Genomic DNA, 18,940 nt, shown 5'->3' on the forward strand with positions numbered 1-18,940 from the left:
CAGCGCCAACGAGGATGTGACTGTGAGTTTAATCATCAACCGCATTTGACCCGAGAAAGCAGTGTTGTCAATACAAAAAATTAGTCATTAGTTCAAAGGGATAGAAGTAAATGATATGTATCTGCCGTAAGAGTAGCCAGTAGATAAGTAAAAAAAGCAGAAATTAAGAGTTGCCTTTGACAATTGTTAGTATGCTGCCAAAAATATGAGAATGCATAATAATATACTTGAAAATTAATCAGTGATCATAATCGAACATCTTCGATGAAGGTATGCGAAAACAAAATGGCCACGCTGCGCGAATAGAAGGATACGCCATAGTAATAAGCCGGCCTGCGCCCTTGAAACTGGTGCACACCATTTTTTAAGTGTTTCCCGCAGCACTGAAGCAGACACGCAACCTCGCGATGCTTACTGAAGTCTCGCCTGGCGCCTAGCTCTCGTCTTTGTCGCTTTGCGCTGTCACACTTTCGTCAATATATGTGTAACAAACTGGCGCAGGTCACCTCTGCGGCCTCCTGTAAAGCATTAACTGTGGAAGAACAAAGCTGCTCCATTAGGATACGCGTGAAGCAACGCGTCTGACGCGAAGTTTCTTGTGCAGATGAACCGAAGACAAACAATGCGTTTAGACGGACGCACTTTTTGAAAAATATTTAGAAACAGAAGACACTGGCATTCCTTACCGAAATCAGTGCTTGCTGTACGGAACCCTTTTTGAGGGAGGGGGAATTTTTAGACCTAAAGCTTAGTGGCATGCCTAATTAATGCATGCCATCTCGCCTGTTTGGTACAGATCAGAAAGCACTGCTCTCGCAGTACAATGGCATCCAGATAATCACCGAGTGACTACCCTGCAGCGAAGACCGAACACGAAGCATCGGCAGCATAAGACGCCGGTTTTTCAAATACCAAAATTCTTTTCTCACTTAAAACAAAAAAATCTGACTCAGCTGCTTGAAATAAATGTTCTTAAAAGATACTGTAGAATGTACTTGCTTTAATATCTTTACTTGGACCCCCGTCACATGCAATTTGTGGCAGAATATGCCGCAAACAAATTTTTCCGAAGTCAACTTTTTTTTCCTTACAGGGTTTTACATTTCTTGCGTTCCGAAACATTTTATTGGCTTCTTTGCCTTCTGCAGACCGTGCGAAAATAGTTAGAAATGGCACTGTGAGGACATAAATTATTTACGTGTTTAAATTACCGTGATTTTTTTAACTTTTGAGATTCTTCATATTAGGAAAAAAGAAAAGAAATTCGTTTGAAGTAATTATCCATAACAGTCAAACTTCTTTTATTCACGTAAAAACCAATTAATCATCATGGCTGCAAGTATATATTTACAATTTTTTTTGTTAGTCTATATTTCTGCCATTTGCAAACTTTAAATGTACGCCACGGCACGGAAGAAAAACTTTTCCACCGAAAAAAACTGGGAGAACGTTTTTAAATTGCACCAAGTTTCCCATTTTTTTTAAATAAATTTCAGGTGGCCGAGTACAAAGTTTGCGTCATTTATCGTGGAATGACTCATATGCCTACTGGTCACCATTGCCACCGAGGCTTCACAAAGCCAAACGTACGGTTCCCAACAGGTGCGGGTAAAAAAAAGCGCTTAATTAATCAAACATCCTACCCTAGTAGTGCAGCATTGATTCTTGGCAAAATTTTTTCAGCACTACAAAAACGACGACACAGAAAGAAAGTACAAAGGACGGGTTGTACAGCGTTGCTTTGGACTTCCTCTTTCGAGCATTCTGGGGTGTACAGCGAAGCCGGGATCAATGTAGTCGGTTCGCCGGCGCTGTGGTGCAAAACTGGACAAGGGCGATTTCGGCACTGTGAGCAGTTCACGAAAAATATATGCCTCATGGGGTAGGATTCTGAGCAGCGTCCGCTTCGGTAATAAGGTTCTGGGTCATATGCTGCGGTGAAAACCAGCTACTGGGCGTCTCGCTCCCGAGGTGGCAACACCTCGGGAAGCCACACCTCGACAGCGGCCGGAGCTGCTTTAGGCTTCCGCTTTCTGACGTGTTCTGCATTCCAATCTATGTGCTTGGCCCAGCTACGCCTTTTCTCTAGTACCTGCGTCTTCCATATTGTGCTGAGGTTGTGAACTATAAATGACTATGATGTATCCTTGTTAAAATTCGCTCATATATTCATGAAACAGTAGCATAGATATTTCCACATAAAGAAGTTAGGAAAACACGTTTTTCCAAAAATGCAAGCGTTTGCTTGTGATATTCGATTCTCTAAATTCGTGGTATTATATTTCAGGCACGAGTTAACGTCCCACAATTGCAGGTGAGCTACAAGTGACGCCGCAATGAAATGCTCAGGACTAGGTTTGACCATCTGGGCTTCTTTAACGTTCCCTCGAATCTCACAGTACGCGGCTGTTTTTACATTTCCCCCCATCATAATACGGCATCCAAGGCCTCGTTCGAAGCGGAAGTCGCAGTAAATAGGCACCGCCAGAACAGACGCGGGCCAAGTGATTGCGAGCACCGGTGAATGAAGTGCACTGACTGCCTGATGACGCTGATGCTAGACCTTTAAAACTGCGAAAGATTTTAGCTCTGAGACGTTTTGCAGCCGTGAAGTAGGTGTGGAATAGCCTATATTAGAGTTTTTGTTTTCGAAAACATGAAATTGCAAGGCCTGGGTCATCTATATTGTAGTTGTGGCATACGCAGCCTGGCAGGTCGGTGGTTGGGCGAATGGTGTTGAGCCGAGAGTCGTTCGCGAGCGCTTCCTCGAACTAAGGCACGGGCTGACCGACAGCACTAAACGTTCTTCACTGATTGGGGTGCAGCGTTTGTTTGTTTTTTTTTTTCACGCCAAGGCAGTCGCGCACACACTCATAACGTCCAGAGTACAATCATCTCTGTCATCTTCTCGACGCGGCACACGTCGACATTTTTCAGGTGAGGAGAGAGATTTCCATTAAGCTCGACTCGCTTCTATCCGACCCGATGCTGCCGCAAGCGAGCGAAGTGGGGAGGGCACCACTTAGCATGCTCAAGGTTACGCGCTCTTCAACAAGTATCTCGATCCTTCTGAGGCACGCGCAGGCGATGTTCCTTTCGCAGCGCTCCAACTTTCCAAATGCGCGCCGATTTTTATGACTTTTGTTAAATAGTATAATTCGCGCTGCAAGTAGGAAGTGCTCAATTTTTAAACTTTTTACCTTGTAGGGGACCATCGGCTCAATTCTTCAACACGGGTACGTTCTTGGCGCGGGAAGAGGTAGATGATGATCACGACAGCGCGAGCACCACGCGCTGCATTCGGTACCTGGCGCGCGTAGGAGCAGCAGCGGCGGTGCTCGCACTCAAAGCGAACTGACAGAGCGACAACAGATACCGAGGCTACCGGGAATTCCTGCTATTTCACGCTCAGCTCTCTGAATAAGACAGACAGCCATGCCCAAGCGCACCGCCGTCCCGCTCGGGTTCAACAACGTGTCCATTGCTGAGGATTTGCCCAGCGCCTGGGACAGTGGCCCCGTTACCACCTCCGCCGACTTCGACCTTGAAGTCTTCTGGGGCGGCAGGAGCAACGTGTCCCAGCCTCGGAGACCTGGGTCCATCCGTTGCAGCCTCGGCGTGGAGGTCGTGTTGAACGAGATGGAAGAACTGCTGGAGCGTACGGATCTGGAGTTGGCCCAAGGAGACGCCCCAGTGTCCGCGCCGGGACGTGCACCAGGGGCTCGAGACCAGCGGCGCCAGCTACCAGCAGACCAGGTATGGAACAAGTAACAGCTATATCCAGTAACAGCCCAAGTTAGACTACCTGCTTGAGTTCCGTGCCCTGTTCGTTTATTTTCACAGGAAGGCAGCCCTAGCGATGCTGGAATGCACGTCCTCGCAATAGAGATTCCGATACTGTCGAAGAGTATATCGCTGGGAGTGTCGTAGTTCGTTTTCAGCGAGGGGAGGGGGTTTTTACAGTTGAATTTCTATGGTGACGTCTACATTTCACTAGGTAATGTTTTGAACTCTAAATAACTCTGCGTACTTCTCGCATAACCGATATTGCATTCACGTAATGCAGGCAAGGTTTCTCGTGTAACCAGCTCTAGGTGAACGTCACGGGACCACCCGTAGTATTCACCACGCGGTAGGTTGCCGCGCAACTAAAAATTTATTCGCTCGCATCATGCAACAAGTAAATAGCGTACTCGAACTTCGTAGGGCGGTGGTTTTTACATCTAGTTACGCAAAAAGCATCCCCCGTCGCGGCCATGGATCTCTTGAAGAAATAGTTCAGTAATAAGGGAGTAATTACTCATTGAGATCCACCCAAGCGCAGCCATACGGCTACGAAGGAAAGCTATACAGCTTGCTCAGAAACTTCGCGAAGTGTCTGAGAAAGCTGTATAGCTTTCCTTCGTAGCCGTATGGCTGCGCTTGGGTGGATCTCAATGAGTAATTACTCCCTTATTACAAATCAACTCCACCTTGGGGGATTCCCCTAAACATTTGATCAACACTGTTCCCAGTTCGAGTTATTGATAAATTCGCTCTCGCCCTACCATAAGCTTGCCGTCCCGGTTAGCTCAGTTGGTAGAGCGACTGCTCCGGTGTGTAGCGGTGGTCCCGGGTTCGAACCCCGGACCAGGACAAATTTTTCTTTAACTACGAAGTTTCTGAGAAAGCTGTATAGCTTTGCTTTGTAGCCGTATGGCTGCGCTTGGGTGGATGTCAATGAGTAATTATTCCCTTATTACAAATCTACTCCACCTTGGGGTATTCCCCTAAACATTTGACCAAATAATTCATTGTTACCTTCTTTGCCGTCCGAGCCTTTTCAATCCGTCGCAAGAGCTCCGGAGTGCAGAGATATGAGTTCAGCCATAGAGAGATAAACGCCTAATAGGAATGCTCCCCTTCCCGCTGACCAAGAAAGCAGTACCAAGGGTTAACGGGTGAGTCGGCTGTACAACTGAAAATCATGAATGGTAGTTAATTGCAACTGAAGTAACTCGCACCTCGTCACTACCACAGGAATTGTGTTCTTCAATAGAACTAAGACGTGCTATTTCTTCGCATGTTTATACTTACTTTTCCAGCCAGTCAAAATTAATTGCAGGATCTTATTAACAGAACTTTAGCTTTCGGCTGTGCTTGCGTAACTTCTCCCGTCAATTGGGCAAGCACGATGAGGTGGTTCGCGAAGGGGACGCAGGTCACCCACTCTACGTAGTTCCTACGATTACGGGCGGCTGAAAATCGGAATAGTTTCGCCCTGAAAGTCTCACCTCTGCAATTATCAGAAACTGGGAAATATTGGGTCGCCCACAGGTCTTAAACTTTAGCAGGATGTTCAGAAAGATACCTATATGTTTCCTGCTTTATAATATCTCCCAGCATTTATAGAGAGGTCTGTTTTACCTTTTTCGTTTTCGTAACTGATGCGTCCAATGTGAAAAGCTTTGACTATTATAAGAACCGCAGAAACATTAGTCAGTTTGGCAGCCTGTCGGGACAGCTTCAGGGAAAGCTGCTTGCGGCTCTGAGATCACGGTATCGGGCGCGCAATTCGACCGCCAAAAAGTAACTCGAAAAGTAACTCGACATTGTGATCAACTTGAAGAGACACGTTCTGCTTTGAAACAGGCACTTCTATCAACCATGCTTGCAGTCATGTGGTTCTTTTCCCTCTGCAACTTTATAATTTTCATTCCTTATTACATTCACAATAAGTTTCAAGAGCGGTGGAGTGGAAGCGTAAACATCCAGTGGCACTGGTCAGCCAGCCAGTCTCCGCCATCGAGGCGCTGGGTAAAAATCTGCAATTAGCAGAAAGCGAGAGCAGCGTCGTCTTGTTAGCATCGCCTTTGTAATGAGCTATTACGTAATGGAAGATGTCAGGAGGGTGCAAAAAAGCGATGATTATCTATTTGGCTTCCCTTCGGAGGAAAAAAGCATAGGATATTTTTTTTCTTCATTCGTTCCGGATATGCTCACTTTAAAAACCACCCCTGCATAGTTTCTTCCTACTTATACGGTTACCCCTTTTGAAAGCTTGTCGAGGAACTGCTGTGCATCTCAGGGGCATAAACTCACATTCTATTTGCGGCGCCATACGCCAGAATGTGAATATGGGTTCTGTTCTATTGTGTGCTTCTCTGTTTGTTGGCACTGAGGTGGAGGCCACAGCTGACTAAAGCCGGGCGGGGCCCAATTCTTGGACCTAGTCACGCGTTACTGCGATCCGTGATTACTAGCAACTAGGAAATCATACGCCCTGCTGTCACTGTTACCGAAGTGGCGCGTGTGGGCTTTACACGGTCATTTTATACGTACCAGATGTTATAACGCCTTTTATGTGCTGGTGGCAACTGTCGGTTCCGCAAGAGTAGCAACAGCGTCGAGGTAGAGTACATAGCTTTAAAATTGTGAAGACATAGTTCAATTCTAAGCCACTGGCCCACCACGATGTCTGACCTGCTATGCTGTTCTACTGAACGCGTGATGGCGAATTAGATTCTCGATCGTCACGTCTAAACTTCACCTACAACATAAAAAAAACTTTTTGGCATACCATTCAACCAAGATTGACGCGAAATACCTTGAAACTGGTAGCGCGGACATACAAGCGGAGTTCCACAACACCAGCGTAACAGTTAAGAAAAGTCGTCAGCTGAACGTCGGTGAACGTGCAGTTCATGGCATTTACACAATGGCAAGCGCCACTAAGGCATTATAACTTTCGTTTGCGGGAGGTGCAGGGTTCGATCCTCAGTCCCACCAATCCTTCCAGTGAAACAATGGGTAAAAGCTTTCCTCTGGCCTAGTGCTCGTAATCTGGGGTCAAATGATTGAGAAATTATCCATTGCACCCAAGTTGAGTGGACAAAAATACCTGGTGTCATGGCGCTCCTTCGACACAGATGCCCTTGCGCCGTAAATCTTTTCCGAAGTAAACCAAGTCGCACTAGGGCTATGTGGCTTCTCCCCATGTGTGCGATATGCAATTTTCTTTAAAAGGAAAGCTCTTTATTGTAGGCTTTTTGCGAAGGAGCCACACCTGGCCCCGTCAAAGTTTTTGTGGCGCCACCACGGGATGGCGCTGCGGGCGCTCGCGTCAGAGACGGAAAAGTGCGGATGAGCGAGCTTTCACTGAGTTCAACGACTTCGCAGTTATAGCGTAAACACTGCGTGGTGGGTGGAGTCAAGCGGGAGGTTGAAGAAGGGTAATGCTCTCAGGCGAGCTTGGTAATGCACTTGCATTGCATAGACTGCAGTATAGCGCGAGAGGAGGTGTCGACAGCGCATACGCCATTGACCACGCCATTGAGCACGCATAGAGGTCTTTATGTCATACAGACGTCACAGCTTTAAAAGAAAGGCGCGAACTACTTTCCATAGGAGCGTGTACAGGCTCTGCATGAAGGAAGCGTTATGGATATAATAGAACAGTGTCGTCACGACGCGGATATAAGGAGCTGTGTCAGGCGTCGCAGACATCAGGGGCGCTGTGCGCTAGCTTTCCCTCAGCTTAGCGATTTCCCTCAGCATACGCATTCCTTTTTTGCGCCGCACGACAACGGCACTCTAAACAATGCCAGAGGGTGCTGTTACAGAGTGCCCTTGTCGTGCTGTAATGTGTACATCAGGCACACCGGTCGGTGCATGAATGTAGGGCTTTCTGAGCACGCAAATTTACAAGGCAATGGTCTCTCTTGACCGTCTTCAGGTACACGGCCGTAAATTCAAATGCACGCCACATTTTCCAAGCACCACTATCCTGTTCCGTCATCAGGACCAGGGGACTCCTGGGGTGACGTTAGCCTTTTTTGTAAAGAAAACGCTAACCCTTTTCTCATCGGTCAGCCTTTGGTGGCCGTGTCAGACGAAGAGATCCGCTAATTATATGCCCAGCTACCCTATGCGCCTGACTAGTAACTTTTTCATTTCGTTGCATGCTTTCACCCCACGCGCTAATGCGCGCAGTTTTCGGTGGTCCTCCGCATCTATTCATTCGCCCTTTCATTAAACCCAGCCGCCGAGGTGGATCAGTGAATATGGCACTAGGCTGCTGACCCGAAAGATGCGGGTTCTACCCCGGCCGCGATGGGTGAATTTCGATGGAAGCGAAATTCTAGAGGCCCGTGTACTGTGCGATGTCAGTGCATGTTAAAAGACTCCAGTTGGTCGAAATTTCCCTAGCCCTTCAGTACGCTGTCCGTCATAGCCTGGATCGCTTTGGGACGCTAAACCCTCAAAAACCAAACCAAAGATTTCATTAAGCCTTAAGGTGCGAGTCAGCGCGGGTGTTGTCTTGTTTCTCTTGCGTGCTCCATCTAGTTTTCTGCTTTGAAGCGATAGCTTCACTCTAATAGGTAAAGCCGAACATCGCCGTGTGTGCAACATGAGCCATCCGCCACCTAGGTCACGTGACCTCCTTGTGATGTCATCGCAACCTGGCAGGTGACCGTGAAATGGCAGGTGACTGGTCGCTTGAGGTTTTCGGGGAGAGCAACCTCGGTCTCACAAGTGCCACCGGTGGCAGCACTTAAAACAGCCACCTGCCGCCGCTGTGGAGCATCGGTTAACTGCTGAACCACTGCGCCAGGAATGGTGTGAGATCTGCCAACGATCTATGAGCGCAAAAAAGACAGAACAAACAAGTCAACCAGGCGACACGCAAAGATGACCCAGGCCGCCGAAGGGACCCATTAACGCCATCGCATCATACCCTTAAGAAGGAGCTTAGGTGCCCCTCCTTCTCACAGTGAATATTCAACAACTAACCCAAACTTCTGCCTTGCTACATTTTCATTGCCTGCACATCAAGGGGTAAAAAAGACCCTTTTTCGATATATCGATGCCTGATGAGAACTGCCAGGTCGCTTAAATATGGTACTAGCCCTCCATTACGCCGCGTGTCGTGCGCCATATGTAGCTAAGGCTTGTACACAGATATCAACTTCATTTAAAGTGTCTATAGGCTTCACGTAACGGTAAAAGGTAACGCACTCTCTGTTTCACCTACGCAGGGTACTCGGGGCGAGAGAATTATCAATCGCCAGGCGAACTGGAGGTTGTGCTCCTGGATAAAGGTAGTTCTCCTGGCAGTACTTGTGGTCTTTGCGTCTACAGGACTCATCTACGTGATCACGACGGACTGGATGCGAGTCCAGCGTGGAGATATTTGGCGCACAACCACACGACGCCCCCACGTTAACAACACAGATAACCCTCTCCTCCCTAGTTGTCACAGCATAGCCTGCGAAAAGTACCAGTCTCAACTCGAATCTTCTGTCAATCGGTCACAAAACCCCTGCAAAAACTTCTATCGATTACTATGTGACGGCTGGTGTAACACCACCGTCTGCTGTCTGTTGTGAATGCTGCAGAGGAGATGCGCACTGCCGCAACTGCAACCTTATACCTGGCACCTTACCGCAGCGGAACATGATAGCCCTTGCTCAAGATTGGACACAGCGCCACGTTCCGAGCCTGGATAGCTCTGATGCGTGCGATGAGCGGCCAAGGAAGAGAGACCCCGCTGTCGCTACGCTATCGGAAGTGCATCAAAAGTGTGCTGAGTGTCTTCGGCGTTTCTGAGTCACTTGCCGAAGAAGTCGCCGCTACTATCCAGGCCGTGGATCGGCTAACACGCAAGTGTTAGGGCCCGCAATGGCCGCTGCAGAACACAAGATCCTGCGTATGTCAATTCACAACATGACTGAAATTGTTACACCTAGCATCCCAACCTCCCGCTGGTTGCCCCTTCACAACGAGTACTTGTTCGGGGCACGGGTCGGTCACCCGTGCTGCTGCAGCTAGTTTCCCTCGTGCAGCCTCGTCAGCGGAAGTTCATATGCGCCTGCATGGTGTTCCTCATAAAGGCGGTGAACTTAACCATCAGGATCATGATTGGAACGCTTCATAGCCCCTCACCACCCCAGCTGGTTTTCGAGGCTCTACTTTTGGCGCATGATTACATTTGGTTGTTTCGAATTTGCAAAAATGCGCAGCTGCGCGCATCGTATGCGCTACACTACACCCTGGCTTGACCGGATCCGCCTCTTTGAAGTGATGTCACCCGCTTGGCCGTTCCGTTTCGTATTCCCGTCGAGTGGATACAAGAATTTCAGAAGGCTGAATGGGTTGTTTTTGTTTACCTCAAAAGGGCTACAGTGCATCTGACACAGAAAAATGCCTGGCGTACAGCGCAAGATATCAACAATTACGTAGTACAGAGCTTTGGTCGCCCTGTTCTCTTTTCGTCCTTCATGTGCTACACTGTATGCCAGCCATTATGAAGTATCCCCTCAACTATTCGCTAGCGTTTTTACCGTAATATATTTTTCAGCGCAGATGTCAACCACACTTGAGATATCATTTTAGACCAAGTGAGTTTTAGGAACTGGCCACTTCAGAAGAATAAGACTGGTATTTTTAACGGCGGGTTTCTGTAGTGCATGGTTTTCTTGCTTGTTTCCACCCAATGGATCCTGGAACCCTTAGGTCTTCTCGGTTGTAGCTCTCTCACCAGCGCTCATCGCTTTACGTCATCGAGGCCGAATTAGAGCTTCTACCTGGTTGCTTTATTTCGCCTTGCCGTACGAGGATGTCAAAGCGGACCTCTACCAAATGTAACAGGGCCTTGGTTAGCGCTTAGGTGAATGGCAGCAGAAACGAAACAGTCCGTGATCGGTCAGGCTGAGCTGGCTCCCGCTCAGTGCGATGCCAACGTTCTTGCTATTATTGTACTCTCAGCTGCAAACGCGCACAGCGCATGCTCCGGGTTGCGCCCAAGGTTCGCTAGGCTGCGCCGTCGGCAAGGAATGCCTCAACGCTTGCCTGTTCTGTTTCGTATTTTATGAGCATGAATGCACGAAAGCGTACTCTCTGAAGGAGTTGTTTTCATTCGGCGAAGACGCCATGTTCTCCGTCTCTGTCCTTAGCTATGTCAACTATCCGTGACGCTACGTATTGGTTGCTTTCTTCTCCTGAAAAAAATGCAAAGGTCATCATGGGATCTCACTCGACAGATCTGTGTTAGCTGTGTTGGTTGTATGTTCGGCATTTATGTTCAACGCCTTTTGATTAAGTCTTTGTTTCTATTTCACCGTCGCTTCTTCGTTCAACCTCTGTGTGGGCTTCTGTTGGCTTAGGGTTTCTGGAAGGTAGAAATGGTTTGCGTGCGGTGGAATTATGTTTGTAAGAGGAAGATTGATTTTACCGGTGGATGTTCCGGTGGAAGCATCTCTAGCGTCCGAACGGTGCCCGGAAGGCACCCCAATCCGCTCCGCTAGAGGTTCTGCGGGTGAAGGTTTCACAGTTATAGCGATCACGGCTCTTCCGCTGGAAATGGACTACAATCCCGCCCACTTAATGTCGACACTTAAGCTTCTGATAAAAAGAATCCATAAAGTGGATAATGCAGAGAAAAAAATTATCGGTGAAAAACAAGCCAAATTCTTCGGGCAAAGAAGTAGGTGATGAGTGTTTATAATACCACACAATACAATGCAACAGAATTTGATTCAGTGAAAGGTGCAGGTATAATTTGAGTCCACGTAAGTGTCGAGCGCTTGTAGGTGGGGGTCATCGCTATTCGGTGCATTTAGTGTCACCATAAGTCGGGGTGGAGAAATGGCACTGGCATTGACGCGTTCTCCATATACGCAGAGGTTGAATCAAAAATAAAATTCAGAAAGACAGTATCAAGAACAATGAACTAGGATAGATACAAAACACCAAACCATAACCATTGGTGAGTGGGACATAAGCAATGGAAAGAATTTTGAAGAGAATATGGAGCCTGAATACGGAGCATGGGAACTTTGTCTCGAGGTGCGCAGGCGACTTGGCGTTTGTGCGCCTACCGCACGGCTCCCCGCATCCGCGGTGGCCCCGGCCCACCCTGCTGAAAAAGAGTTCTATGATGCAATAACCTCATAGAGGCTTCATCATAGAATATCATACAATCTGAATGATATATCATGCAATTTGTATGATATTGTATGACATCTCTATGATGACTGTATGATTTTACAGAAATCTATGACATTTGTATGATAATTTTCTATGATTTGTATGATAAGTGTATGATATTTGTATTATAAACTGTATGAGTTTATTGCACATACCACATTTTTCAGCAGGGTATGATTTATTGCACGTACTAATATACAGGTAAGCCATAAGCCCAGCAGTGTGTGATTTAGTGGCTTGCTGAGTGGTGGACGGTAGAGATGACTGACGCATCCATTGATTTGTTTGTCGGGGGCCATGACAAATCTGCCCAGAGAATTCAAATCTGGGTTCTACTCCCCGAGACATGAGGGGCAGAAGAAAGCCTGATGCTCGGTTTATGGCTAACACACGCGCTCAGGAGCCACTGTGGGCGCTCATTGGCTACCAGGTGCCGTCCATAGTCGACGTGCCATGATTTCAATACGTTTGGTTCACAAACATTGTTTTGCAATATTTTCCAGTCTCTGATGGAGGTGCACCGGCGTCGCCTGACGCTGACTGAGCCAGAGGTGCGGTACTTTCTGCACCAGCTCCTCCTTGCCTGCCGGTATCTGGTGCAGCAGCGGGTCATTCATCGCGACCTGAAGCTTGGTAGCCTGCTGCTCAATGAAAGCATGGTGCTCAAAGTGGGAGGCTTTGGGCTTGCCACCCGTCTTGACTACGAGGGGGAGCGAAAGAAGACCCTCTCTGGTACCCCCAACTACATCGCCCCAGAGATCCTGGCCAAGAAGGGGCACAGTTATGAGGTCGACATCTGGTCCATTGGGTGCATCCTGTGAGTCCTCTGAGCCATCGCGCGTACTCATACTTATTGGCTTCTGTAAAGAGCGGCGAAGCGGCCCCACCTGTTAGAAAACTAAGGCCACATAACCGAATCCAATCCAATATGTTACTCACTGTGCTTAAAATTTTCGTGAACCTATGCCAGGACACCAAAAAAAATTATTTTAAATGAGTCAAGTGATGCATCGTCATTATCATCATAGTCAGCTACTTCAATGCCCCTGTAGGATAAATGCCTCTAGCGTTGATATCAAAGAAGCGTTCTTCAGCACTTTCCTTGGCTACTTGAGCTTGGAAAATTTTCGTCAATCAATTCTGCCGAATATCCTGATTCCATCATTTCACCTGGCTGTGTCTCCGCTTTCGCAAATGAAAAGGTTGCTAGAGGCTTACTGCACCGAAAGGACTAAGCATGCACTTTTCGCACAAAATGAGTAAAATGGCCGTGACTGCGTCTTGACAGGTTTGTTCGAGCATTACTCTTTGAAGTATTTCTTAAAACTTGATTGTAGTAGACATGGATGGTACCACCGCAAACGTTGACAGCAGGGCGTAGAATTTTTATAAGGAACACGTTTGACATGCGTAAGGTTCTGCGTACATTTAGGAAACAAAACTGCGCAAAGTTAAGCAAACAATTGTCTTTTCTAGCACAAGGATTAGCATGTAAACTCATCAAGTCTTGGTAAAGCAAGGATACTGTGCAAAAAAAAAACGGACGAGAAGACGACAAGGACGGGCGCACACTCGTGACTGAGTTTATTCAGAAGAACATGGATACTTATATCGTCATGTCGGCCAAAATATTTACTGCGCGCATGCTAGAAACCTGCTTTCCTTCTAATACAACTCTATCAAGGTGTCGCTGACACAATAATCTTTTTTGTTCATTCTTTATCAGTGACATCTTGATAAAGCTGTATCAGAAAGAAAGCAGGTTTTTTGTATGAGCACAGTAAATATTTTGCAGACATCACGATATAATTATCTATGTTCTTCTCAATAAAATCCTTTTCGTCTTCTCGCCTGTTTTTTTGGGGGGGCAGTACCTTTGCTTAACCATGTATGACCAATTTGTCCAACAGAACGCACTCTTCATCAAGTCTATCGTGCAGGCAAAACACTCAGCAATCTTCTTTGTTGCGAGATAACATTTCTGTTTCTAGAAGTGACTTCGAAGCCCACACACGACCTCCGTATGGCTATCACTGTAAGAACAAACTTTACCGCAGGCTTTCCCATTGCTGCAGCATGCGTGCACTTTCCTTTCTTCCCCCTGAGCCTTTGCCAACAGTGTTTGCATTCTGCAAGTTTGCTTTTCATCCTGACAAAACTTTCACAGCCCATTGAGGATGTGCCGCTTATTAAAGACGACCTAGCATGGTTCACTGCCATGGCTAGTATGGAGCTGTGCGGGGCCAAATAATCGGTATGTGACCGTTCTTTGCAGGTTCACTATGCTTGCGGGATATCCTCCGTTTGAGACCCACACGCTGAAGGATACATACGTGCGCATAAAAAAGGATGACTACCACATCCCTCTGGCGGTGAGCCCCTCGGCCAGAGCCCTGATCCGAAAGATGCTTCATCCACAGCCTGAAAAGAGGCCCGACATCGAGGCCATTCTCCAGGACGACTTCATTACTAGTGGCAAGTTTTTTTTTCGATGTACATACGCACTGCAGAAAAGCGATACGTACGTGATGGTACACGTCTTTGGAATTACCATAACAGTACAAAATAATGAGACACCTTATATCTGGCATCGCGTCTATACTTTTCATGGCAGATTTTTCAGGGCTAACGAACAGTTCCTGCTTGGTGACCTGGTGTTTAAAACTGTCTCTATATGAAACCCATAAAATTTAAGAGGCGCACAACATTCGCCAAAGGTGTCAAAACCACAAGGTTTAGCTATCGAGTCACGTAGCAGGGCTCCAAACCGTATCATCGATCAACGTGGAAGATGGTGTGAGGGGAGTGTGTGTGGGGAGCAGCGCAACACCGATTATGCCTACTTCCCGTGCAGAATATGAACGCCTGAGATGTCAAACATTCTGGCAGCAATTTCTTTACAGAAAGTGGTTTTTGTGTTCAAGGCTTTTCTATTAGGGCATAAAATGTGACGAATGGAGCACAGTGTGGCACCTTTGTCTTAGTTAATAGGTGGCGTAATGCTGACGTCACAGCTTCATGTCTGCTTTTTATTAACTACACTGACACTTAAGAAAGACACTTATGCGCCGTGAATGTTTCGAAACCGAAGTGACTTCGCAGCACCAATGGATGCTGTGTAACTCGAGGGTCATCACGGCTGAGCAAACCACTCCATGCGACGGTAATCAATATGCAGCCAGTGGAGATAAAATTATGTACGTTGGATTCCAGAGCTACAGAAAAACAATGCTTTGCAAGTATTGATCATAGCATACCGTCGACTGCGGATATAATTGTGTTATTTTATTGGGTTAAACCTGATGAAGAGGAGAGCCAGTCAAAAAGGACAAGTACTAGAAGAGAGACGTAGATCAGATTGACTGGACTAGCAAATGTGCTTTAATGAAAACAGCAGCCCCCCCCCCCTCCCCTAGTAAGGTTAGCATGGGCATGCCTGGCACAATTATGGCCACATTCCGGAAATAATAAGGGGAATATAAGCAACGTATCTATCACCGGCTATCTGAGAAGGCGAATTCTTTTCCAAGCAAGTGCACTGAAGTGGTACTGATACAGTTATCGTCATGCATACCGACGAAGAATGCTTCTAGAATGTCGCGCTTCTCTATGCCCCTACCCTTGCCAAGAATTGCTACCCGAGCAGAGGGTAGCAATCACACTCCCTGCAATCGCGGAGTAAATTCGCTCCATTATTAGCAGAACCCAAGGACTTGTGGTGTTCAGGTGCACGCAGGCGATTATTGATATATCGGCCTGTTTGTCCGATGTAAACCTTCGTACGTAAGCGGGAACTTACATACCACGCGCGTGTCACATGGCGTGAACAGGTTCTCATGCTGCGTAAAACAGAATTTCTTCACTTGCCTCTTGAGATGGGCGCGCATAAGCCAGAAAGCTTGTAAGGAGGCAGAAAACACAACGTCAATGCCCTGCTTTGCAGGCTTCTTCACCATGTATAAAATGGCCCAGATTTCTACTCGTCTATTAAACTTGCTTGATTTCAACTGCTAAGTATTGTCTTCTGATGCCTCTTATAGACTAACGAGAATAATCGATAACTTTCTTTTGTTTGTGAGTCTAGCCCGGTTGTCGGCCTCTGCGCAGTTCATTCGTGGGCAGAATAACTGTTGACCGCAGTCAGAAATACGCGATTTGTTTTGTCATGTGCCACAGTCATTGACTGCTTCTCTGTTATCATTCTAGGGCCCCTGCCTTCACGCCTGCCAACCTCTTGCCTTGTGACGGAGCCGCGCTTCGACACGCTCAACATTACTTTGACCCCCGATGGCCGTAAACCTCTTTCGGAAAAGAACGAAGGCAGTGGTTAGTTTACGAACGGTATTGCATGTTGCTTGCGTGCGACTTTGCTGGCTAATAGACACATTTAGCATACCGTGTACTGTGATATCATTACCTTTACCGGAACGCGCCCTGGCCTCCGATGTCTCCTGATTTCACCCAATGCGGTTTTTTGTATGGGGCTTCGCAAAATCACTTATGTACACCGCCGGCACATTGACAAGCATTGCAGCGTTCAACCCCGCTTTGAGCACGCGTTTGAGCAGATCACTGATAAAATGTGGGAAAACGTTTTAAGAAGTTATGAAGACTGCCTGTAGGTGTGCATTCAAGCCAACGGCGGCCACGTTGAAGGCTGAGCGGCGCAGAATCTCGAAAACATGTTGAGAAACGGTCCTTATCAAGGCCACAAAAATCCAGCGTAGTGAAAACTAACGCGCCGCCGCTGCGCAATACTCTTCCCCGTACATATAAACGAGAACCAAGTGGTATCCACACAGGCACCATAGTAGAGAAACCATTTCAGGAGGGTGTCAAAACGCTCATAGCACTGATTCTACGACAGTGTACGACATCAGACCGTAGTGGTATCGAATAGACGAAAGCAGACGACACTCGAAGCTCTAAAAGTCGTATTGCGATAGGCAATCGGAAGTTTTCAAATTTAGCGCAGTTTTGGTCAAACTAAGTTTTGTGTGACCACTAAAAAACAAGTTGAAAGATCGTCCTCAAACCTCCCACAAAACACTCCTCCTTTGCCGAATCTTCATGCCAACAAACGAGCTCGCGCCACCGGTGCGGTCGCTGACAGAACGGCCCGATTTCCAGCGTCGTCGCCGCACATGGTGCGAGTATGCGACTTTTTTCGATCGATTTGGGCAAGTAACCCAGACGCCTGTGGCATCAAACAACTTTGCCGACAAAGTGCAATTTCTGTGCTCAATTTGAGCTCGAAAAGTTCACCCGTTTAGCTGAGAGTAGTATTCTACTTCGTGCGTTTATTTCCGCAACAGTTTGTATATACAGCATGCGCCCATCACTTGTCCTTCCGAACTCCGCTGACTGATACCTTACACAGAAACATTCTGCGGCAGACAATACAGGAAGTAGGCTGCAATTGGCAGCAGAGTATATCGAGGGAACCGTGACAACGGATGAAAAGGGAAGAAGCCAAGAGCCATTCGCTTCCAATGAAACGGAGCCTCAGCGAGTGAAGCTTCCACCGTCCAGAAACGCCACCCACGTAGCACCTACAGCCTGGATAAGCATACCAAACAATTTTGTACAAAAGAATTTTTCAATAGAAAAAAGTTTATAAGCACAATTTTTTCATATATTGCAAGATTTCACTATACCTATAACTATATCAGCAGATATCCGGTCAGCAGGATTGAATTTTTTTGCTGTTAACGTTTTTACTATCGTTGAAAGCCTTTTGGTTTTCTATGACAGTCTTAACTGCTCCTTGCTGGTGTTGGAAACTCTACAAAAGAAAGATTTCGGCAAATACCGGAAGAATGAACAAATACCTTCAATATTTTTATACCTGTACCTCACAGTTTTTCAATATTGAAAACGTTTGTCGAAGAATGTAGGATGTGCTATTCTGTCGCGTGCGTGGAGCCTCGGCTTAGATTAAGTAAGGTATCAAAGTAGTTATCGAGCGTAAATCTAAGTGCCATCCGAGCTTCGGCGTATCGGGTTTCATCATCGTGCGTCAATTTTTTCTTTGATCACGATGACATGAATAACCTATACTGATGCGATCACAAAATGAACAAGGGAGGGGGAAACCTCAGGTTACGCGCACCCTATACTAGCACCCTGGACTACACTATGCGGGGCCGTGTACAGAGTTGAGGTTTGAAATATATAGGCACTAATTATTTTTTATCCCGATGAAATTAGACCGTATTGACATCTACGGTGTTGCGTTGGAAGGCAATGGCTGTTTTTGGGCCAGAGAATTCGGGGGAGTGTTTGTACAACGCGCTCTCTGGCCTGCCCTACGCGCCTCGGGAAGACGATCTCGCCTCAGACCTGGTATTGTGGTTAACGGAGAACCGCGCCCTTCATCGAACGCTTGTCATCTTTATGAGAGTCATGAAAGTTCGGCTGTCAGGACAATGGGTGGTCAAGGTTCCTCCTTTAGCGAAGCTTGCTGACGGCAACAAGAGTCTGAGCCACGTGATCTTCGTGGCGTTCGGAAACATGTCTCCCGGAGATCAATAAGACGAGCTCCTTCCGGGAACGGAATACAGAAGCTGCAAGGGAAATCAGCCAGGGCAATCCAGACACCTCGAGGCCAACTTTTTTTGCGTTCCTTTTTCTTGCAAGCTTATAGTAAAACGAATCTTTGAAGTAAAACCTTCAAAGTAAAAGCTTCAAGTAAAACCCACCCATTCCAAGTACGTAGTGATGGCTCATGGCCGCCGGAATGTCATTATGCATCTATGACCCATCGAGACTCTTCGTAAGATATATTTCAGAGCTCGTTGGCTGATTTTTATTTTGTCAAAATAATTTTTATACTCATTTCTTGATAATTTCATTAGATAGCTGACAATCACTGGAACTTATGTACGTACACCCTGACAATTATTTAACAGTAAACGTGAGCATGGTAGATACAAAAGCGTCGGAAGAACGGTTGTATAGCGCCCTATAACGA

The 18,940-nt window shown here is 46.9% G+C and overlaps 1 protein-coding gene across 1 annotated transcript; it reads left to right on the top strand.

The window, feature by feature from the left end:
• The first annotated feature begins 3,435 nt into the window (after positions 1–3,435).
• On the top strand, positions 3,436–16,298 carry LOC149354035 (serine/threonine-protein kinase PLK1-like). Its single transcript, XM_089575912.1, has 4 exons — positions 3,436–3,756; positions 12,471–12,784; positions 14,243–14,442; positions 16,174–16,298. Exons 1-4 carry the CDS (start codon positions 3,436–3,438, stop codon positions 16,296–16,298), a joined length of 960 nt encoding a protein of 319 aa, XP_089432038.1.
• The last annotated feature ends 2,642 nt before the right edge of the window (positions 16,299–18,940 follow it).

This window comes from Amblyomma mixtum, chromosome 3 (genome assembly GCF_055824585.1).
Source record: "Amblyomma mixtum isolate Tamu chromosome 3, ASM5582458v1, whole genome shotgun sequence".
In the NCBI taxonomy this organism is placed as follows: Eukaryota; Metazoa; Arthropoda; class Arachnida; order Ixodida; family Ixodidae; genus Amblyomma; species Amblyomma mixtum.